Source organism: Arctopsyche grandis, chromosome 9 (assembly GCF_051622035.1).
Source record: "Arctopsyche grandis isolate Sample6627 chromosome 9, ASM5162203v2, whole genome shotgun sequence".
Taxonomy (NCBI): Eukaryota; Metazoa; Arthropoda; class Insecta; order Trichoptera; family Hydropsychidae; genus Arctopsyche; species Arctopsyche grandis.
This window is the reverse complement of record NC_135363.1, coordinates 33012528-33035739: the sequence shown is the minus strand read 5'-3', so window position 1 is coordinate 33035739 and position 23212 is coordinate 33012528. Positions and strand designations below refer to the sequence as shown.

Here is a 23212-nt window from a genome sequence, read left to right as displayed (position 1 = left end):
TTATATTTAGAAACATCCGTATGTTAATATATTCTGTATATTTTGATTTTAAAGGGAAGTTCATTTAACCCCGCTATAAAATGGATATAAGAATTTTTTTTCAAAATATTCAGAAGGATGTATGTGTAGCTGAATCCTGCGAAGATAACAGTAGCGCTAAGGCTTTGAAAACACTTCCACCAGCTAAACGCAGTCGTACTTTTCGGGATGAGAAGAGAAAGTTTCACAAAGAGTGGGAAGAAATGTATTTGATTGTACACAATGAGAATGTAAAAGATTCTATAGTTGCCGTGTGCGTGATTTGTAAAATTGAACTTAATCAAATCAAATCTTATGCTATGGAACGGCATTATATAACTCATGAAGATGAAGTACAAAAAAATGGTCAGCTGAAAGTTTACGCCAAAACCTAATAGAAAAATTTAAAACTGAACTTTATTCACAATAAAAAGTAATGAGTGCGTTTCTTTTACAAAGTGATGAATTATATTTAGTAATTCTCAAAGTAAGTTTTTTAATTGGAAAACATTGAAAGCCTTTCACAGAAGGTGAGTTTATAAAATCCGTAGTGTTGGGAGTTGATCCCCAAAATAAATTATTTCGAAATTTGGCGCTTAGCAATGATACAGTCCAACGCAGAATTACCGAAATTGGAAAGTTTATAGGACTGAAAATAAGCAAATCCATCAATAAAAGCCCATTTTATAGTTTATGTTTGGACGAAAGTAATGACGTGACAAAAACCAACCAAATTTTAGTTTTTGCCAGATATTTCGATGTCGACAAATGTGAATTTATTGAAAATTTGCTATGCCAGACTTCATTGACGAACCGTGCAAACGCAATTAATATTTATAATGCAATTAAGGCGGATTTAATTAAACTAAACGTGTCAATCCACAACTTGTGTGCTGTAACTGCTGATGGAGCTGCGGTTATGAAGAGTGAAAGAAAGGGGGTATTAAATTTATTTAACGAAGATTGTGAAAACGAAATAGAAATTTATTAGTTACAATTAAAAGATTTATTGGAAAGTTAATTTTGAAAAAAAAATTATGTTAAATTGGATTTAAAAGTAAATTTGATTTACAAAATTGTTTAATTTAAAAAGTTTCTCTTTTTTTTTCAATCACCTCAATTAAATTAAAACAAAATTCAATTTATAGTATTAATTTCAAATAATTTGAAATTTTATTTAAAACTTAATATGAAATTATGTATGTGTTACACCGAATCCGTGAAATTGTCTATTACACGCATTCGGCAAGAGAATTGCCGAATGCGTGAAAAATGCAAGCACGTTGTTCAGTTCACGGATTCGGCAAATTCTTTGCCGAATGCGTGAACTGGACAGCGTGTTATATTATAACCAGGTGTCAAAGTGACAGTTGAATAAGGATGTTTAATTTACATATTAGTATGTATAATATGACTACATACATATGTTTCGATCATCTCATATGCCTTATACATAAATTAATGCTATTTTTATACATTTTGATTGATATTTTTCGATATTTTTGATTGATCACAGTCGGAATTTTATACCTTGTGAAGTATCATATTATAAATATTTAATTTCATTACACACATCCCAGCAAATATGTTAGCTCCAGGCCACAACGACCAGACTAAATGTATGAAAATATGAGCGACTAAGAAATCACCGGGTGTGAGACTCTGTATCTTACTGCTTACATTCCTCCGAAGTCTGGAAGTGCATTTGTTAGGCCACGTCGGACTAAAACAGTCCGACGTGGCCTGAGCCATAGAACACTTTTTACTTTAACAATCTCGTAGTCACCTCTCACTCATAGGTTTAACCTAAAATAAAAACATTTAATTAATATGTACAATACACTCGATCAATAAGTAACTTTTAATAGGTTGTAGGTGGGGTAGGAAGTGTTGACCGTATCCCAGCCTAACGAAACACTGTTGTGCTTATTTTAAGTTGTTTTATTGTTTGCCTAAATATTGTACAAGTGTATAAGAATATTTTAGGAAGTTTCTCGAAGCGGCTATTGGCTGTTGACTTGGTGTCGTGATGGCTGCTGGATCTGCAATGTGTCGTTGTTCTGGATCCAGCTGAGTTGCAAGCGTTCTTCCATTGCAGGGTAGTGTAGTGGTAGCTGGTCAGATGCTGGATGTCGACTGCTGTCGTGGTGGCTGCTGCCTGTTGACGTGGTGTTTACCGTGGTTTGCTTACAGGAAGTACCATCTGGCGACTGTTTCTGAGAAGTGCACGTGGTGTTTACTGGGTTTGCTTCTTGGAAGTACCATCTGGCGATTGTTTCTGAGAAGTGCACGTAGTGTTTACTGGGCTTGCTTCTTGGAAGTACACGTGTGGCTTGTTGACAGGAAGTAGCGTCTGGCGATGATTTCCGAGAACAGCAGGTGTTGTTGTTGACGAGTGTACCGTCTCGCGTCCAGGGGGTGGGGGGTAGTGCGCCGTGCAAGTGTTTAGTTAGCAAGTTAATTTCCGTTTGTGTGACGGGATTCCTACAAGGTCTTTGACAATTTTTCTCAATTATGATGTACATTAACATTAAATTAAGATACTACTATAAATAGTACTGTGAAAAGAATTCTAAAATAGAAAATTATCAATAGATCAATTACTATTATAATTGTAATGTGGATGCTCTCCCGAATACTCACCCCACATGTATTATTGCTAGCATACGTCTATTTGAAACACGTCTTTACAAATCTCGACATTATTCTATTTTTCTACTAATGATAATTGTCAGCCCCACAAAGGTCTTTATTGCCAACGTATGTTTCTATCCAGATTTTAAGTTATTATTGTCTTAGCCCCACGCACATTATTGCAACAATGTGTTTATTCGAAACACACGACTTTACAATTCTCAATGTTTTTATATATCTAAAAGTAGTGATAATTGTCAACCCCACATCGTTCTTTATTGCAAACGCATGTTTCTTTTCATATCTAAATTACTACATATTATTTTAACTCCATTTTTAACCTTTGCCATGGTCTTACGACTACGATTTATTGACTTCTCCGTGCTTCTACTTATTTCACAGTTAAAGTGTAAAGAATTAATGATAAAAAGTAATGGCCACTAGAAATGATGTACTATCAATTATAATTGAAATTTAATGGAAGAGAATTATGAACTATATGGCCTAATTTTATGCTGGTCAATGGAAGATCAAGATATTAAGAAGTGAACAAAGCAAACTCTACCTGTGACGGTGGAAAGAGTTGCAGTAAAATTTAAATTGCAAAGTTAAAGATAATGTTAAGTATGTAACTCTTTTGCCACTTAAGTCGCTCTTTTTGAAGTAATCCCATCCTCTTAATATTATACATATTAGAGTATTGTAATGAAATTTAAACATAGGTTTGGAAAAAATATGATTTATTAAATATATTTTTGAATTACCATACTTACTTATAACTTATACATACACTGTATAAAAATACAGCGAAAATGTCAATATGCACGTAGTAATTAATATTTATATGACATAAATTGGTTTATCACAGAATACTTTTTAATTATTTGGAGAGGGTACTACCATGGGTATTTAATTTATAATTCCAGTTATCCCAGCAATTATTGATACCGATTATCTCAACATTATACATATTAGAGTATTGTAATTTAAATTTAAAAAAAATTTGTAAAAATATGATTTATTAAAAATACTTTATATTTATATACCATACATATGTACTTATAACTAATTATTATATTCAAAAATTAGTATAGTAAAGCGGGTAATAGCCGATTTTAAATCTTTTATGGGGTAGTTTAAATCTGTTATTCGTTAGAAACAATGTTTAAAGGATGCCAGTCCGGAAGATGTGCATGTTACCGCAGTCAATTTGTCTGCAATTCTGCCTGTCACGGTGGCAGAAGTTGCAAAAATTGCTAATTTATTTAATATGTATTAAATCATTCCCTTGTATTTTTAAGTAATTATTGAATACATCATTTATTTCATTTTGGGTCAAACCAATTTGTTATATAAATATTATGTTTCATACAATGTGCATGTTGTCATTTTCCCTACATTTTTAAGTTATCTTTGAATATGTCAATTTGTTTTGTATTTTGGCCAAAAAGTTTATGTGATATGAATATTAGATATTATTATATTAATTTTTGAATATAATGACTGACTGTGTATGAATACAAATTATCAGCTACATGTTTTAAATGTATGTAGTCAAATTTGTAGGGCTGTTAAGATAATTTTAATGTTAAATAACTCGTTTGCCACTTCTATCGCTCTTTTTGAAGTGGCCTCAAAAAACTAAATATGGTTAATGAATTAGAAATAGATAAACTTTGGAAATCCACCAAGTCTTTGCCCTCTTTAGTTAAGGTCTGATACTGTAAAAGGCCACATGACATTCTTCCTCCGTGGACCTCTCACACTGTTCAATAATCATTTTAACAATAACAATCATTTTCACAATAACAATCATTTTCACAATAACAATCAGTACAATTGCAGTGTTCTGAAATTTTGTTTTAGGTTTTATTTTCCCCTTTATATCCACAAGCTATATGCATTTCAATCATAATTGATAGTACCTTTACTTTTTATCATTAATTCTTTACACTGTAACAACTCCTGTGAAATACGCCAAATTTAAATTTGAGCAAATTCTATCTGTGACGGTGGGAAAAGTTGAAAGAATTGTTAAATTTTTTAATGTGTAATGAAATTAAATATTTATAATATAATACTGATTTCTTCACAAGGTATAAAATTCCGACTGTTAAAATATTGCTCAAAATATTTAAAAATAACATTAATTTATGTATAAGTCATATGAGATGATCGAAAAATATGTATGTAGTCATATTATACATAATAATACGTAAATTAAACTAAATTAAACATCCTTATTCAGCTGTCACTTTTACACTTGTCCACGCTGTCACTGTTTCTAAAAAACAACACCAGAGCGCTGCTGTCTATCTGCCGACTACACGCTTTGAGCAGACAAATTCTTGCCGGATACACGCATTCGGCAAAGAATTTGCCGAATCCGCGAACTGGGCAACGTGCTTGCATTTTTCACGCATTCGGCAATTCTCTTGCCGAATGCGTGTAATAGACAATTTCACGGATTCGGTGTAACATATTGCATTGCATTGTGTATGTACATATATTACTTAGTATGCATTGCATTGTGCATCAAGAAGTGCTAGTTAGTAAATCTGTTATTAAATGCATGGAAGATGTGGAGTTAACTGTGAGAAAAGTATTAAATGCAATTAATACCAGTATACAGCAGTGGCGTATATTGGGTGTGTGCTAGGTGTGCGGCGCACACCCGTGAAAACCAAAGACCACATAAAGTAGTATTTTAATACAAAATAATGTGTTGTTGTATAAACAGGCATTGATGTGTATGGTGTATTTACCGCGTGCGCTTGGTCGTGTATGGTGTGGTGTGCAGTCTGCAGCGTGTTGTGTGATGTGTGTATGTAGTTTGTGCGCCGCGACGAGAGAATACCTATGCCGTGCAGCAAATTGGTGGGTTTGGTTGGAGTGTGCAGGCGGATATTCGCTTGTATAGGTTTGTTCGCGATATTAAGACGCACGGTGTGCTACGACTTCAGAGCACCGCGCACCGCACCGCACCACTCGGCAATTGACCGAATGCGATGCGACACGTGGTCTCGTACTTTTTCGCACATTCGTATTTTTATGGTCATATTATTACCTCTAATAACTAATAATGGCTAACAGTGTTCAAGACATTTTAACTATTCCGTTTTCAAATAGAAGTTTTGAGATAAAATTAAAAATAATTAAATATGGGAAACCGTGTCCGTCTCTTCCAAATTTATCCAGTTTGCATAAAGAAAAAACAAAAGTTTACACTAGACATTTTTGCGTTTCAAATTATAAAAAATTCGAATGGATTACAGGCTGTGAAATTCGATCCAAACTTTTCTGCTGGCCATGTTTATTGTTCTCCAAAGATATTAATGTGTGGAACAAAGAAGGATTTGCTGATCTCAACCATTTGACAGCAGCACTGAAGAAACACGAAGGATCGCAGGCACACGTTCAATCATTTCTTTCCATACAAATGTTTGGCAAACAACGAATCGACGTATTAATTGACAGTCAACGTAAAGCCGAAATAAGTCGACATAATTAACAAGTAAATAAAAATAGAGATGTTTTAAAACGAATTATTAACGCAATAATCTATCTAGGAAAACAAGAACTGTCCCTGCGAGGTCACGACGAGTCATGTAATTCCGTAAACAAAGGCAATTACATTGAATATCTAAATGCTCTTCGAGAATATGATTCTGTTTTAGATACTCATTTAAATACTGCTACTACCTTTCGTGGTACTTCTCCAAGTATACAAAATGACATAATCGAAGCAATCGCTCATGTTATTAAAGTTCATATAAAAAATGAAGTAGAGTCAGCAAGTTTTGTTGCTATTATTCTCGATGAAACTTCAGATATAATGACAAAATCACAGCTCTCAACAGTTTTACGTTTTGTATGTAAAGGCAATGTACATGAACGGTTTATTAGTTTTACAGACGTTAGTGCTGATAAAACATCTAATGGTCTATTCCGTCACGTGGTGAACATAGTTGAAGAATTTAAAATTCAAGACAAATTGGTTGGACAGACTTATGATGGAGCAAGTGTAATGAGTGGACACGTAAATGGTTTGCAATCCAAAGTCCTCAATGCTTATCCTTTTGCTCTTTTTACACACTGTTATGCTCATGTATTGAATTTAGTATTGCAGCAAGGTCTTTCTGATATTAAAGAAAGTAAATCATTTTTTCAAACTTTAAATGGATTGTCTACATACTTTTCAAAATCTTCCAAAAGAGTATTCGCTTTACAGGAATTTGTGACAAAAAGACTTCCCTCTGTAGCACCCACAAGGTGGAATTTTACATCTCGTTTAAGTAGCACAGTACAACAATACAGAAGTCAATTTACAGATTTTTTTCGACATGTTATAGAAAATTGTGAATTATGGGACACAGATACTGTTATAAAAGCACGAGGGTTTTTAGGCTTTTTAGAGGATTTTCAAACAATTAAACTTCTTCAAATTTTTTCAAAACTGTTTGGAATAACTGATGTTTTGTATAACATTCTTCAATCTAAATCTTCGGACGTTTTATATTGTTGTAAAAAAATTAATGATGTTTTGCAGCAACTGAAATACGAAAGGGATAATAATTTTGAAATGTTATGGAATAATTATTTAAATGAAAAAAATGATGATCATGATCGTAGGCCACAAAGATTAAAAAATTATTCAGAAGTAGAAGATAAAACTTCATTTCGTCAATTATATTTCAAAATAGTTGATAGCATAATCGCACAAGTCCAATGTAGATATTCTTCACTTTCCAAATTAGAATATTTCCACCTTCTTTGTAATGATAAATATGACGAATATAAAGAAAATTTTCCAAATGTTTTAATTAATAAATTAAAAGATTTTTATGGATCACTGTTTGATTATATTCGATTGAAAAACGAACTCATTGTGCTATATTCCAGCTCTGAATTTTCAGAGAAACCTGTTCATGAATTAATACAATTCATGACAAAAAATAACCTCAAATCTGGTTTTAAAGAGGTGTTTAAGCTGGGAGAATTAATATTAACGATACCAAGCAGTACAGCTTCAGCAGAACGTTCTTTTTCGGCGCTGAAAAGAATAAAAACTTGCTATAGAGGTACGCAAGGTCAAGATAGATTATGTGGCCTTAGCTTAATTTCAATAGAAAAAAAGTTATTGGTGGAATTAAAACAGAAAGACACATTCTATGCAGACGTGATTGAAAAGTTTATGTCTCAGAAACGTCGCATTGAACTTATGTATAAATAACTAATAAATTAAACATTTTTGTAATGCAAAACGAGTATTTTTTTTTAATTGCTAATTTTATACCCTATGCCCTACGGCATACACAGCACACCCGGTATTAACACCCACCGTCCGCCACTGGTATACAGAATACATATACATATGTGAAATCAACGGTGAAAAACACAATATATTGCTCAATTACAATCATATTAGATGGCTAAGTTTTGATAACAGCGTTCAACGTCTTTGTGAATTAAATTATTATGTTAAATTTCTGCTTTGGCCGTAAATCATAAAGATTTAAGTGAAAAGCTTCAAAGTAATTATATAAAAGGGTCGATTTTATTCCTAAAGGATTTTTTGCCGCACATTATGTAGTTCGATTAATAAACAACTACAAAAAAGTATCTTAACAATAATAGAAACCATGCTCATCATTGACAAACTAAAAAATATAGCGAAAAGCCTTGTGACAGAAGTTGAAATTGACAATTTTTCAATTTCATCTTCTGTTAGTGATTTCATAGATAAGATGAAAGACACAACTTCAAAATTAAAATTAAAACTTAAAATAATAAAGTGTCTTAAATCTCTGAATCTGGAACTTAATAAAAGGTTCGAAGAATTGAATTTTTTTAAAACTGTTTCTTTTCTATCTTCCCCTTTTATTATGATGACAAATGAAAATTTCATAGGACTACAAAATAGATTGAAGCCATTTTCAGTATTGAGATTAATTAAGTGGGCTAACGTAAAATATCCATTATTAGAAATTAGTCATGATCAAGTACTTACTAACCATTTTAATAATATTTCGGTTCAAAAATTTTGGTCGGAAATATACGTTGACAATGAAACAAACCAATATAAAGATTTGGCAACAATTGATTTATTAATATTGTCTATTTTTCCCACTACCGTATATTGCGAAAAATCATTCAGTGTAATGCACTTGAATGCGCCGACACACTCAAACTTAGAAGCAGCAATGCGGCTTGCATTGGAAGAAAGGAGTATTGAGCAATTTCCATTTGCATTATTATTAAATAAATAGATACCAAATTGTTAAAATTTCTTTTATTTTATGAATAAATTGATCCATTTTTTTTTTTTGTAACTTAAATTTATTTGATTAAATTTTCACCAGACATTTCCATGGGACCACTATTATCACCTGTGCGGCAAAATTTCGCCTGAGAACCACTGCTATAGATAGGGTGTATACGGTGGCGGACTATCGAACAGCAAAATTGGCGCATATCTTTGGCCTCTAAATTTAAGGGGGCTCCAAATCATTCTGAGAAAAATTATAATTCGGAAATTCCTATGCATTTTTTCATAAAATATTGGAGTACGACTATTTTTTTTATGTAAAGTACAAAACTTTGCGAGAATTGCTCTCGTCGTCGTCGATTGTTTGGCCTTTCTAGATAAATTTCACTGCTACAAAAGAATTCGCTAATTAATTACATTAAAAATGGCAGAATATCGGAACTACTTGAAGAACAGTCTTCTGAAAGAACTGAAGAGCAGCTCCCTGAATGAAACGAAGACGAACCTCTTGAAAGGGCCGAAAAACAGCGCTCTAGAAGAACTGATGAGCAGCTCTCTGAAAGGAACGAAGACCAACCACTGGAAAGGATCAAAACGCAGCCCTGTAGAAAAACATGAAGACCCATTTGGAAAAATTAATGAGCAGCATCCTACAACGTCTGATGAACAGACCCCAGACAGTGCTGAAGAACAGTTTTCTGAAAAAGAAAATGAGGAAGAAAGTAAAGGTAAAAATGATTCTGTAATGGCTCCCAATGATTATCCTATGGATTTAGAATTGTGGCCAGAGCATATATCTGAAAAAAATATTATTTTTCTTAATAAATAAACCGTGCCATACGTAAAAAAAATAAAAGTAGAGCATACATACAGAAACCGAACATAGTATAGAATTATCTATGAATCAAATTTTAATTGTGTAAAAGCAAATAGTAATAAAGGACTCCGACACAGGTTGATATTTTCAGAAAAAAGCAAATCCATTTATTGTTATGTATGTAAACTATTTTCACAAGCTAAAACTAAATTGTTAACAGTATTTAACGATTGGAAAAACATAACACGTAGTTTAAAAGAACATGATTCTTCACCATCTCATTTCAAATCGATGTTAACTTTCCAAAAATGTTTATCGATTAATGGGCGTATACATAGATACAAACTTAGAAAAAAAAACAGAACGGAGATATTGGCGATCTGTTTTTTATCTTTGTTTGTTTTGTTCTGTTTTTGATCAAATTTGTGTTTTTTTTTCATCATCGACTTGACGATGGAATATTTTTTTAAGTAATATTTTAAATAGCCAATATTTAAAAAAAATAAATAGTATGCGATGGGCGTCTAGAGCAGAGGCTGTTTTTGTTTTAAAATCAAAATATTAAAGAAGCTCTTATTAAAATCAGTAGGTTCGTATTTGAAAAACCTATGGGAAAACTGGAGGCAAAAAAAATGACAGTTTATTTCGATTAATATGAGACTGCATTACTAACTAGTTTGTGGGATAAATTGTTACAGCGCATCAATGCTAATGTTAGGAACAAGATTGATAAAATCGCTTTCAGAATTTATTCAAAATACGAGAAATGAATTCAGTGAAATTGAAAAAGATTCTAACATTCTTACTGAAAATCATAAATATAAAGACACTAGACGTAAAGAATGAAAATTTCAATTTGGAGAGATATGCGTTCAAGTTAATTTTAGTCAAAAAGAAAACTTTATAATAAATATCCCTGCGCTGCAAACGATTGCAAACCAAGCGCCCACATGCTCATTTCATACTTTTGTCTCGGCTTTTGCCATTTTAAACTTGCCAGAAAGATCCAACTCAATTTTAATAATTCCCAATCATCAATGTACATCGAAATGTCATCTGCGCAACCCCATGAATATCTCGTATTTCGTACATGCTGAAATTCAAACAGTTAAAATGCAATCGAAAGAGCATGCAGTCTAGTGGTTTGCAATCATTTGCAGCAAACCCAATAAATATTCATAACATTATCTGCGATGCATTCATTTCAAGTATCAAGAAGGAGCTCAAATTTTGATAGTTTACTTAAAGATTTTCAATTATTTTTTAATTTTGAAATAAGTCAAATATGTTTAAGAATAATAACGAACGTGTTGAAAGAATAATTTCAAAATATAACAATGATATTGGGACATATCAAAAGCGAAAATATTACGAATCCTATCGATAATTATAAATTATTAATTGGAGGTTTAAAAACAAAGTATTAATTGATTCAACGTTTCCAAATATTGAAACAATTTTAAGAATGTTTCTAACGCTTCCTTTAAGAGGGCTGGACAGCAGCGCCATGACCATAAAAACGTACTATACTTCTCCCTTCCTCAATTATGGCACTAGAGAAATTATTTTTTAATATGCTATGGATATCCACCATTGGGGTGCATCTATCGTTTTATTTTTTTGATTAATTATTTTTTATATGAGCTAGGAGCCGCCAAACATCTATAAAATCGCCTCTTTTTTACACCCACGAAACGAGTCCAGCGTGCTTATTTAACGGTCGATTTTAAAAAAAATACGCCGATAGATGCACAGAAAGTATCTTTCTCATACCGATGAAATTTTTTTAGTAAAAATTGGTCCAGTTTTGGAGGAGAAAATAGTAGAATACGAAACCTCGATTTTGTCAATTTAAAATACGTTTTATCTGGTCGAAGCGCAACTGTCGCATTCACTCAATATATATATTGATATATATTGTCGCATTCACTCAATATATACATACACTCAATATATATATCGAAGAAAGGAACGGTAACAAAATTAAGGTTTCAGGTGTACAGCCCTCTTAAGCAATGCAAGTGGCGAAAGTTCGTTTTCAGTTTTAAAACGAATTATAAATAGTTTAAGAAATTCGTTAAATGAAAATAATTTATCGATGATGTTTATTGAAAGTGATGTGGTGCAATTATTAGATTGTGATAACATAATAGATAAATTTGCGGGATCAAAAGCTCGAAAAGTACCAATTTAAAATATTTTCCTTTTTTTCTTGATTGTTTGTATAAGTTTGTAAATAGATGTTTGTTTATATAATTGTATAATATATAATTTTTTGTTTGAAAGAAAAATAGATTTATATTTATATGAAATATGGTATAAGACCACTTTATACCATATTTCAACGCCAACTATCTTACTGTAGTAGTCATTGAAGTATAATGTACTTCTAATGGTCGTGACCATTCTACTTCAATGGTCACGACCCATCATCATTTGGGTAAACTCTAACCCCTTTAAACACAACTTATGTAAGTGTATCGTTCGCATCGATTAGATTTGATCAAGTTTGTGGCATACCTTACGTCCACTGGTGTACCATCGCAGTGTTGATAGCGTAATTCGTTTTTTGGGGGTCGTTTATGTGCCCACAGACGGCAGTCGTTTTCCATGTCGTATGGTCTGTAACGTTGGTCTGTAACACTGGTGTTTAATTTTGGCCCCGATTGCCCAAACTGCCGAGTGTCGTTTGGTTGCTGTTGCTGCGGTGGCACCACCATCACTGCGGGTTTATCATTGTTCTGTCTTGGGTTTAGAGACGACTCTTGTTCCAATAACACTGTTCGACAAATGACGACTTTTAAAATGTTTCAGAGACGGGATATAACTTTTCTTATAGATCTATGCCCACTGAACACGAATTTGGTAATAAAAAATGTTGATTGGCTCGAGATTCAGAGATGTGTTTTTTAAATCGCGCGATTTTTCTATATCTTGGTGTTGCCTCAAAATCTGTCAATTTCCTGTTTAAAATGAATATTGGAATCTATAGTCGGGTATTTTATCTTTCATTTGTAGTACTTTTCAGCTTTCAAATCTCTCTAAGTAGTCGTCCAGTTCAAATCAAAAGTCAAAATTACGTATTTTCACTTGTGATTTTTTCCCACTGTTAATACTATATTATATTGAGTATTTTCTATTGAAACATGTTTATTAGGATAGTGTTCTGGCCACACTATTTTTTGATTTCGTTTAAAAGGGTTAATTGGATGTGTGGTGAATTTTAAACCGGTAAAATTGTGACCAAAAACTTCGTATTAGTAGAGCACAAATTTGTGTTGTGTGCGCTGCATTACTGTACGCTGCATCATGTGCGTCATTGTATACAACGATATAGTGGTCACAAACTTTTTTCAATGTGTTTTTAAATAATTTTGTAATGAAATAATTAGAAGGATTTGAATTTAATAATATATTTATTGAATACGAATATGTATAGCGTAAAATTAAGTATCAGTACATTTTAAGCACCCGAATAAAAATAAAAATAGACGTGGAAAATAAAAACAAAAATCAAAATGAAATTAAATATGAAGATAATGAACATTTCAAAGATAAATAAAAAATAAAAACAAAAATCTAAAAAATATTTTTGTTTCGAAAGCATTATATATTTTAAGTAGGTACAAAGTACTTAAAAATATCTTTGAAATGTCCATTATCTTCATATTTAATTTTATTTTGATTTTTGTTTTTATTTCCCATGTCTATTCTGGGCTCTAGTAATGACTGGTTTGATTCAAACATTTACCGATTTATTTACCTATGTATTATATGTGTAAACACATAGTGATCCAGATCAATTTTAGTTTTACTGGATATTTGTCTGATTGCTTTTCATAAGAAATAAGAACAATTTAGTTGTAGGTATAGTAAGGAAAAAGAAGACAGCTGGTGGTGTTTTTCACAGGGTTGTGCTCATGTACAATGCCCTCCCTGAGTGCATCAGGTATTCTAATAACGGTTTTTCCGGTTTTCGATTTTTGGTTCGGTTCCGGTTCGAGTCCCTGGTAAAAATTGTAGAAAAAATGGTTCCACGACATAAGGTCCAAAGCTATAACATCCAACGACAAGGGCACCACGAAAGAAGATCCAACCGTTGGAATGCCCACCTGCTAAGTGATCCAGACAGTAAAAAGCCCAGATAATAAAACGTCTAACCGAAAAACATCCATCCTTTTAAAGGTCCAGCCACAAAAAGTCCGAAAACATAATATAAAGCATAGATAAAGTAATAATGTTTAATAAAACGCTCCATATTTACATAAATCGGATATCGAGTCAATTTGACTAGATACTCGATTGAATACTCGACGGGTTTAAATTTTTTAAAATTAATTTCCGAATATAATAATAATGTTAGATTAAATCACCGCAAACATTTATTTTTAAGCAGGGTTTCTAAACCGGGCAGCAATTTTTTTTTTTCAAATAGTTTTTTTTAGCAATCCAAACTTTTATGTTTGCAGAGATTTTGAACTATGGTTCGCAAATCGTCATTATGAAACTTTGCATTTGATAATAAAACATTAAGGTTCAAATTATTTTCCCAATACAACAAACAATAATATTCGATAGCATACTCGGCGAATGAATCGAATTAGGAGTCAGGTGTGGTCAACCGGGTTTTAATTTTTTAAATTATTTTCCGAATATACATAATAATAATGTTGGATTAAATCATTGCAGCACCTGACATCGAGTCAGGTGCTGTCAATCTATTCAGCGCAAAATCAATTTTTTCAATAAATTTTGAATGCGTTTTCGAAATTACTGTATTGAAATTGTCGGCCATATCTACATGATAATTTTATAAATGGGAATAAATTTATTTGATACTCTTTGTGCCTTGAAATATTACGCAAGCAGGGTTTCTCAACTAAGACCGCAAACATTTATTTTTAAGCAAGGTTTCTAAACCAGGCAGCAATTTTTTTTTTTTTAGCAATCCAAACTTTTACGTATGCAGGGCTTCTGAACTAAGGTTCGCAAATCGTCATTATGAAACTTTGCATTTGATAAAAATGAGCAATATGGCAAAGTATGAAAACGATCGGATAAGATATATGAGATATAAAAAATGACCACTAACACGAAAACCATTTGAAGTTAATAAGAGGTAAGTAAAAAATGGGAGATTCTTTGGTTTTCGATTTTTTCCCCAAAAATCATGTTTTCAAATCCTACGTATTCAGAGTTTCTCAACTGAGTTCCGCAAAAAATATTTCTTAAAAGTAAAATCTTACGTATGAACGGATTCTAGACCAAGGTTCGCAAGCCCGTCTTCATGGGTTCTGCTATTCATATCTAAAATGTACGCGTATACATATGTATGTATGTATTGACGTATTTATCGACCATTGATTTAATCGATCTTATTCTAATAATTTAAACGATCATATTCTAAATATAATATTATAGTGTAGCAAATGTCGGGATCATACGAAATTCATGGCTTAAAACGAATGAAATTCCAATAATTTAATGTATCACTGTCCTAATACTCGAAATTTTAAATACCCGGACCCGGCGGGTTTTGAAGGCCGGGTCCGGGTCGCTCGAAACAAAAACAAAAAATACCAATCATTGCAATTACATTTTTTAACGGTGCGTTAATTAATAGTCGATGGAATATTACATTGTACATACATAACCAATGTGTTATTCATTCATCTAAGCCAAATTATTATTTTTCAAATAACTACTTTTTCAAATAATAATTTTCATGACTAGGATTACATAACTTGTATTCAACGTTATCGGTATGTGAAAAATAAAATCAACATTGGAATTGGGATTGAGATGGGATTTGAAAAAATTATCAAATCAAGATTTGTTGGTTTTAAATATGCTTTATTAAGTTGATGACAGAACATAAAATAGAGTAAACAAGATGTAAGAAAAAGGTTTTCTACCTGGGATACTAAATCTAAGGATACGAAGATTAGATTAGAAGTGACCGCTGTACATAGAAGCAAATCCCCATTTTTGTTTCCAAAAATGTATCTTTGCGAAAATATAAATTCTTGTAATTTATGGCCTTGTGCTTTTAACAAGAGCCAATATAAACATCTGTGTCGTTAACCATCGATATTTAGCGATAACTGTTGTACTCAATGGACAAATGCTCAAATAACGGGCTGTTTTTTTCATCTACAGCAAAACATTATGAAAAAAATGAAAGAACTGGGTTTATCCCAGTTCTATAACGAAAACATAGATAATAGGATAAATGATAGCCGCATTGGCGTTTGTTCCGCCCGAAGAAGTTAACAAATGTTGGGAAGAACTCCTAGTATGTATGACCTTATTTGTTCGAGAACTTGATTTTACGAAATGCCTCCCTTACAAAATTTAAAATTTATTGTTTTAAAATTTTAAAAAAAATTATTGAAAAAATTGATTTTGCGCTGAATTGTCGTTGCGCTGAATAGATTGGCAGCACCTGACTCGATGTCAGGTGCTGCAATGATTTAATCTAACATTATTATTATGTATTTTCGGAAAATAATTTAAAAAACTAAAACCCGGTTGACCACACCTGACTCCTAATTCAATTCATTCGCCGAGTATGCTATCGAATATTATTGTTTGTTGTATTGGGAAAATAATTTGAACCTTAATGTTTTATTATCAAATGCAAAGTTTCATAATGACGATTTGCGAACCTTAGTTCAGAAGCTCTGCAAACGTTAAAGTTTGGATTGCTAAAAAAAAACTATTTGAAAAAAAAATTGCTGCCCGGTTTAGAAACGCTGCTTAAAAATAAATGTTTGCGGTCCTGACTCGATGTCAGGTGCTGCAATGATTTAAACTAACATTTTTATTATATTCGGAAATTAATTTAAAAAAATTTAAACCCGTCGAGTATTCAATCGAGTATCGAGTCAAATTGACTCGATATCCGATTTATGTAAATATGAAGCGTTTTATTAAACATTATTACTTTATCTATGCTTTATATTATGTTTTCGGACTTTTTGTGGCTAGACCTTTAAAAGGGTGGATGTTTTTCGGTTGGACGTTTTATTATCTGGGCTTTTTACTGTCTGGATCACTTAGCAGGTGGGCGGGTGGATCTTCTTTCGTGGTGCCCTTGTCGTTGGATCTTATAGCTATGGACCTTATGTCGTGACGAGAAAAAATTGTGCAAAATCGAGCGTACCGGCATGCCGGTACCGTTATTTAAATTTACCGGTAAATTTTGAGTACCGGTCAATTTTACCGTAATTTTAATGTACCGGTAAATTTTGAGGTGCCGCGGCACCTCAAAATTTAGTACTACACCACTGGCTATACCGAATGTACCATATTATCTTTGCATAGCTCACTAGATTATGTCATTAGAGCAGTTAAATAAAATCGAAAGGAGTGCTTTATATGAGATTATTTGCTCAACTTTGTTTGGAAAATGATGAGGATTATAATAATTTACAGTTTAGCACCGAAGTTCATTGGCTGTCTAAAAGTGTATGTTTGGATGTGACTTATGGTCAGTTTATTAGATCCATTCAGAATATTTATAATATATCCTTCATTTTATTAGTGTCCTTTTTATCTTATGCTTTTACTATTGTTTAATTCCTATTTTACTATGTTTTCCTCATATTCAGGTGATTAAACGACATATTATTATTTGTATTACTTTTATAAACTGATGTTATAATTGTTTATACATATTATATGATGTATTGAAATATGTACATATAAATATTTTACATTTAAATGGTATTTAAATTTCACTCAATATAATTGAATAATTAAATTTCAGTGAAAAGATTTAATCCATAAATATAATTCGCAAATTGAAGAACTTCATCGGCGATTTAGATACTTTAAAGAAATTGAAAATGATTTATTATCTAATACAGCGGTTCCCAACCTGTGGTACGCGGTTGATGGTTGGTGGTACGCGAAAAAAAATCAGTAATGGTGGACATGCAGGAATGAATGATTTAAAATCATAAAAATAGAACTATTTTTTATATAATTAATAAACATTATCTTAATTAATCATAGTCGACGTCATTATGTTAAGTCGATGATTGAAAATCTGGCAAACGAAACAGAATTTTGTTGTGCATTTTTAAATTTACCGCGTTAGCGCTCTAATAAATAAAGAACTTGAATTTGACACTTCAGAACAGCTCGATAACGATCTTTAAAGTTGCGAATAAAATTTAGAGTATAATACTCTAAAATAGATTTTTGGAAGCTGTGTATCAAAAATGATCAACCTAAAGTATTTGAGACCTGACATGATTTCTTATCTGAAAACAAGATTCGTTTATCTTGTGATATACGTGAAAAAATAAATAAACATTAAGTAGGGCTGAAATCAACTTTTACGCAGTACTTCCCCAAACCTGAAGAATCATACAATTGGATTTCAAACCCTTTGCATAATGAACATTTTCGGACAGCTGCGTCATTATTAATCAAGGAAAAGGAGAAATTGACTTTTGAGAACTTTCAAATAATAGCATTTTAGAATTAACAAAAAAATATGGTATTTGAATTTTGGCTAGATATACAGAAGTGAAAAATATGAACAGCTTGCTGACAAAGCGCTTAAATTTCTGTTGCCGTTTACTAATATACATAGAAATAGATTGTGCAGCTCCAAACTTACGACTATATCTTGAATCATTTGAATCGAATTTTAAAAAACTATATTCCTCGAAACAAGCATAAGGATCTCATTGAATTTATTTTGTAAGGAGATTTAATTGAGAAATGAAAATATATTATGTACTTTGTAATTTTGTGTACTTTGTAAATAGTAGATAACTATATTAAACTTTGAGCATTATAATTGTAACTCCGTAAATAACATTTTTTCCACAAAATTTCGAACAAAGAGATCCATTGCGTCTACCCTGTCTTCAAATTCAAATTCCTTACCATGCAAATACTACATGTATGTACATATAATAAAACAACTAGTACTATATAATTACACTTACAATAAAAAATTTCATGAAATATGTACAATCATTTTTATAAGGTGGTACAATTGAGAGTAATATACTGACAAGTGGTACGCGACTCAAAAAAGGTTGGGAACCGATGATCTAATATATAATAATTAGAGACACGTATTTTGGGCACTTTGCTATTAATGCTTAATTGATGCTAAAATTCGGAATAGATGCTAAATTCGTAAATTATGCGAATAGATGCTAAAATAACAAACAAAAGTGAAATTTGCATAAAATTTATAAAATTAATAGACAATTTAGAAGGGTCTTCCTATCCCTTTGCCCATTTATTATGTGAAGAAATTGAGGGGATAAAACAGAGCTTGCAGTTTACCATAGACGGTGATTTTCCTGTCGAAACCAAGCAACTGCTTTTGTCTACTACTGAACTGAACAAAAGAAGATAGTTGGAGCTGTGTATCCAAAAGGCTGCTCAAAAAAGACTAAATGAGACAAATCTATTCCTCCGAACATTGAGTAAACTATACAATCCATCTGTGGCAGGTTCAAAATCTAATAATAATGTTAAAGAAACAGTTTTGTTTTTTAGAAACCTGCCATTGTTTAATGTATTTAACAGAGGCTCAATGTTTGGAAGGATATTAGCACTTTTTATACAATTAATAGAGAATATAAAAAGTGAATCCACGCTGGATATATTGCTATTATTGATGGCAACAAAAATTAAATATGAAGAGTTTGGTTGTGCCGCTCTAAAATCTATTTGGTGTCCTGTCGATAGTGTGGATGTTGAAAGGTATTTTAGTAAATACAATATAATCGTTACCGATCGTCGCACGAATCTCAAAAAAGAATCTGTAGAAATATGCTCCATGTTAAGTTTTAATCAATTTTAATTGGTATTATATTTTTATATTCATATTTTTTGTCTTTGTATTTTTATATTCATGCTTTTTTCATTGTAATTTTAATTTCAAAACATTTTTGGATTTTTCTATTTTTTTTTAATGGTTGTGTTGTCTTTAAATTGTATATATGTACATATATGAATTTTATTAGAATTCATAGAAATTTTTTATTATTTAAAATGAAACTCTTCATAAAAATAGATGCTAAATTGAACATTTTTAATGCCCTAAAACGCTACAATGCAAAATGAAAATGCTAAAATTGACAAAAATAGATGCCCAAAATAAATCTAAATAATTTCTAATAATATAATCAATCAATCAAAAAATAATGAATTTGACTAACTATGTACATACATGAAAGAATTATTATCATACTTTTCAGTTCAAATATTTAAAAAAATAACAAGCAACGTATAGGTATTGTAAAAATGTGTGTTTGGTGATTATTAAAAATGATAATTCCTTTCTTGATTTTACTTTCCTTTATTTCGCCATTAAAGTGGAAGAGGGAGTGGTGTATGGTGAGTGTATGGTGATTGACACATCACCAACTAGTGTTAAATGAACACTGCTATAATTAGCGATAATGATACACTGCAGGTAGCCCTCTCTATGTATATATTATATTAAGGTGGGGAGTGGCCATGACACTATGAAGATTCTCCAGGTATTTTTTAACTTCTGATTGATTTTTTACATATTAAAAATATATAGATAAGATGCTTTTTTTTAGTCCGGAACCATTTTTAAACCTCCAAGTACTATTTTTAATGGTATGGAACCCAAGATCCAGGATTTTTCTCGGCGGTCATGATGGTAGGTACATACATACATATGTATATATATATATATATATATATATATATATATATATATATATATATATATATATATAGACACATGAAAAGGAAATACACCATATATAATAAAAACAACCAAACAGAATACAAATTTTTATTTAAACTTAAAATGTATGACGTATGTAAGTGAAAAACATGAATAAAAATTAGTGTTTTTGTTGTTGTTTTTTTTCAGCTTCAGCTTCCGCCTCACTTTTTTCAAAAGCCTCAATCAAACTCGTCACTTCAGTGTTTAACAAAATATTTGTTCTAGTAAAATTACCACTTCTAGTTAAAGTTGCCATTTCGACTGCAATGAAAAAAAACATAAAAAATACAATTGGAAAAAAATGTTATTTCAGTACCACAACACGATTTCGATTCGTACCTTTTTCTGACGTAAGTTTGGTCATATCCAAAGTTTTGATTAACACCTTGATAGCGAGTGCTTTCGCTTGGCTTAAATCTATATTTTCTTTATACTCTTGTTTTAAAATCGACACCGCCGCCTGTAAAATTAATTTTGAGTTGAATTTTCCAAAACCACGTTTGGGATTATCGTTTGTTTAATGAAAATGAAAAGTCATCACAAGAATTGATATTATTTTGAAGTCAATTGTAGAAAAAAGATACTAACGGCACTATTGTTTCCGATGCAGGTCGCCTTCCAACCACCGTAGTTTCCACTGGGATCGGACTGATACAATTGAAAGCCGTAGTGTTTATCCCATCCCATGTACAAAATGGACACTCCAAAAGGACGTTTGCCTGTAAAGAATGCGATTGGCGTCAGCATGTGCTAGTGGGGGAGTATATAGTGGGGTGTGGGGTGTGGGGTGTGGGGGGTGAGTATACCTCCGTACTGCGTGTAAGCCTGCTTCAAGTCGCACAGCATGGAGACGAGTTGCTCGCACGGAATGGACTCCTTGTACTGAATTTCATAGCGTTGCGCGATCGAACGCAGCTCGTTGGTCAAGACGTTGGCGTCCGAGGTGATGCCGGCGACGCTGCACATCATGTCTTTGTTCAGTTTGTAGATCTTCTCGGAGGAGAACACCTCGTCCAGCAGCTTGTTGGTGTTTCTGCGCTCGGCGGCGAGCAGAATCCCGTCCGAGGCCAGGATGCCGAGGCAGGTGCCCGCGTGGCTGATCGCCTCCATGGCATATTCCACCTGGTACAGTCGCCCTACAATTGCAATCACATCAATCAAAACTCGAATACACGAATACGAATACGAATACGAATACCACAATAGGAACACGCACCTTCCGGCGAGAATATCGTGGTCCTGGTGTCGTAGCGTCGAGCCTGTAAACAAAATGAACGATTTAGACGTGACGTTGCGTTTGTCCAAGTCATCGGTCGTCGGTCACTCACCATGATTGCGACGGAGACGGAGACGGAGACGCGTACAGAACGGACGAAAGAACACCAGCGAAACACCAACGACCAAAAGTAATATGAAAACGAAACAAGACGAAGAAACGCAGAGAGTCGGACTCGGAGTCAGGACACCGGCTCCAGTGACAAGCGAATTCGGTTGCCTCGCGATTCTCGCGCTCTGCCTTTTCGCCCCCCGCTACTACTTTTGTTTGTAATCGTTTCGACACTCGACACTCGACACTCGACACCGGACATTGCACAAATCCGACACTTTTAACGAAAAATATAATTAAATCGGTGACACTGAATGAAGAATATACTTTTTATAAATTTGTAACAAATTTTATAAATTTCAAATGAATTTATTCACAACTGAGAGGGCGCGTCAATTATTTAGATTTCTAAAAAATGTTTCCAACCCCGTTGGGGCATTAGGGGGGGGGTATTAAACTATCAATACAAATCGTGATTTTAATATTGCGGATTTTAAAACAGCTCGGATACACTGCCGAATATCACGATACTGGCCTATTACACAATCAATACGTATCGTGATTCTAGTATCACAACATCATCTCAAGAAAATCATATTAAAGGAGGTTTTGAACTTTCAATATTATCGACATCAGTATGCAATTTGAGTTTGTAGAGGATACTTATGTTTTGCTTATTTGAGCCTTCAAAATGGACAATAGAAGAAAAGCCGTCGTTGCTATAATATTCTCGATTGCGTTAACAAGTGGATTTTAAGCTAGAACTGTTCTCGGGTGAAGACTTCGGCGTAACTATTTGAGAAACTTTTAGCCTAAGTACCGCCAATTATTATATTACTAAATATTTATAATATAAATGTAAATACAGTTTGGCTTGATTATTTTATATTCTTGAAAAAAATCAACAAGGTTTTCATTATAATTAATTTATTAAGGTTATCCTTACCTATCGGGTTCCATAATTCCGAGCAAGTCTCATAAGAAAGAATGAATGTATTTGAATAATTTATTAACAATAATAATTCGTTTCTGAGACGGTCTCTAAAAAATCATCGATGTCCTCCGTGGACCAGGATATAATTATGTAGATATAGAATTTCAGTTTAAAAAAAAAACTTAAGCTCAAAATTCTAGAGTAAAAGTACCACTTCCGGTTGAATTAAAAATATATAAAAGTGTATGGAATTTATTATAAGTACTTATTGCATGTAAAAAAAATCAATCCAATCCCTTGAATTGTTTAAGAGATAATTTAATCCAAAAACATGAAAATAGGGATTTTATAAAGGGGGGTTCACCACTTGTAGTCGACCAAAAAATGAAGTGCGTTTGAAAAAGACGATTTGCGAAAGAGTGAATTTGTCTCGTCGTGATGAGTGATGAGGGAGCAGTTTTGAATTTCCATAC

General features: G+C 32.5%; 3 protein-coding genes across 3 annotated transcripts in view; 2 read left to right on the top strand and 1 right to left on the bottom strand.

Moving 5' to 3' along the window:
* LOC143916579 (uncharacterized) overlaps nucleotides 1–23212 on the top strand; it is a 590438-nt gene that overhangs the window by 138207 nt on the left and 429019 nt on the right. The window lies entirely within an intron of this gene.
* On the top strand, nucleotides 2446–9886 carry LOC143917410 (uncharacterized). The gene is made up of 2 exons (XM_077438915.1): nucleotides 2446–2509; nucleotides 9015–9886. The coding sequence occupies exon 2, from the start codon at nucleotides 9345–9347 to the stop codon at nucleotides 9747–9749; it is 405 nt and encodes a 134-aa protein (XP_077295041.1). The 5' UTR covers nucleotides 2446–2509; nucleotides 9015–9344; the 3' UTR covers nucleotides 9750–9886.
* On the bottom strand, nucleotides 20510–22061 carry Prosalpha3 (proteasome alpha3 subunit). The gene is made up of 6 exons (XM_077437775.1): nucleotides 21807–22061; nucleotides 21695–21737; nucleotides 21285–21614; nucleotides 21067–21197; nucleotides 20818–20938; nucleotides 20510–20739 (listed from the first exon to the last, which is right to left on the bottom strand). Exons 1-6 carry the CDS (start codon nucleotides 21807–21809, stop codon nucleotides 20597–20599), a joined length of 771 nt encoding a protein of 256 aa, XP_077293901.1. The 5' UTR covers nucleotides 21810–22061; the 3' UTR covers nucleotides 20510–20596.

Bases quoted from the DNA above. Each gene is read 5' to 3' on its own strand.
- LOC143917410 (XM_077438915.1), top strand. From the start codon at position 9,345: ATGGCAGAATATCGGAACTACTTGAAGAACAGTCTTCTGAAAGAACTG.
- Prosalpha3 (XM_077437775.1), bottom strand. The intron at 21,615-21,694 runs GTGCGTGTTCCT...TTGCAATTGTAG, and splicing joins CACGATATTCTCGCCGGAAG to GGCGACTGTACCAGGTGGAA. The intron at 20,939-21,066 runs GTTAGTATCTTT...TTAATTTTACAG, and splicing joins GCATCGGAAACAATAGTGCC to GCGGCGGTGTCGATTTTAAA.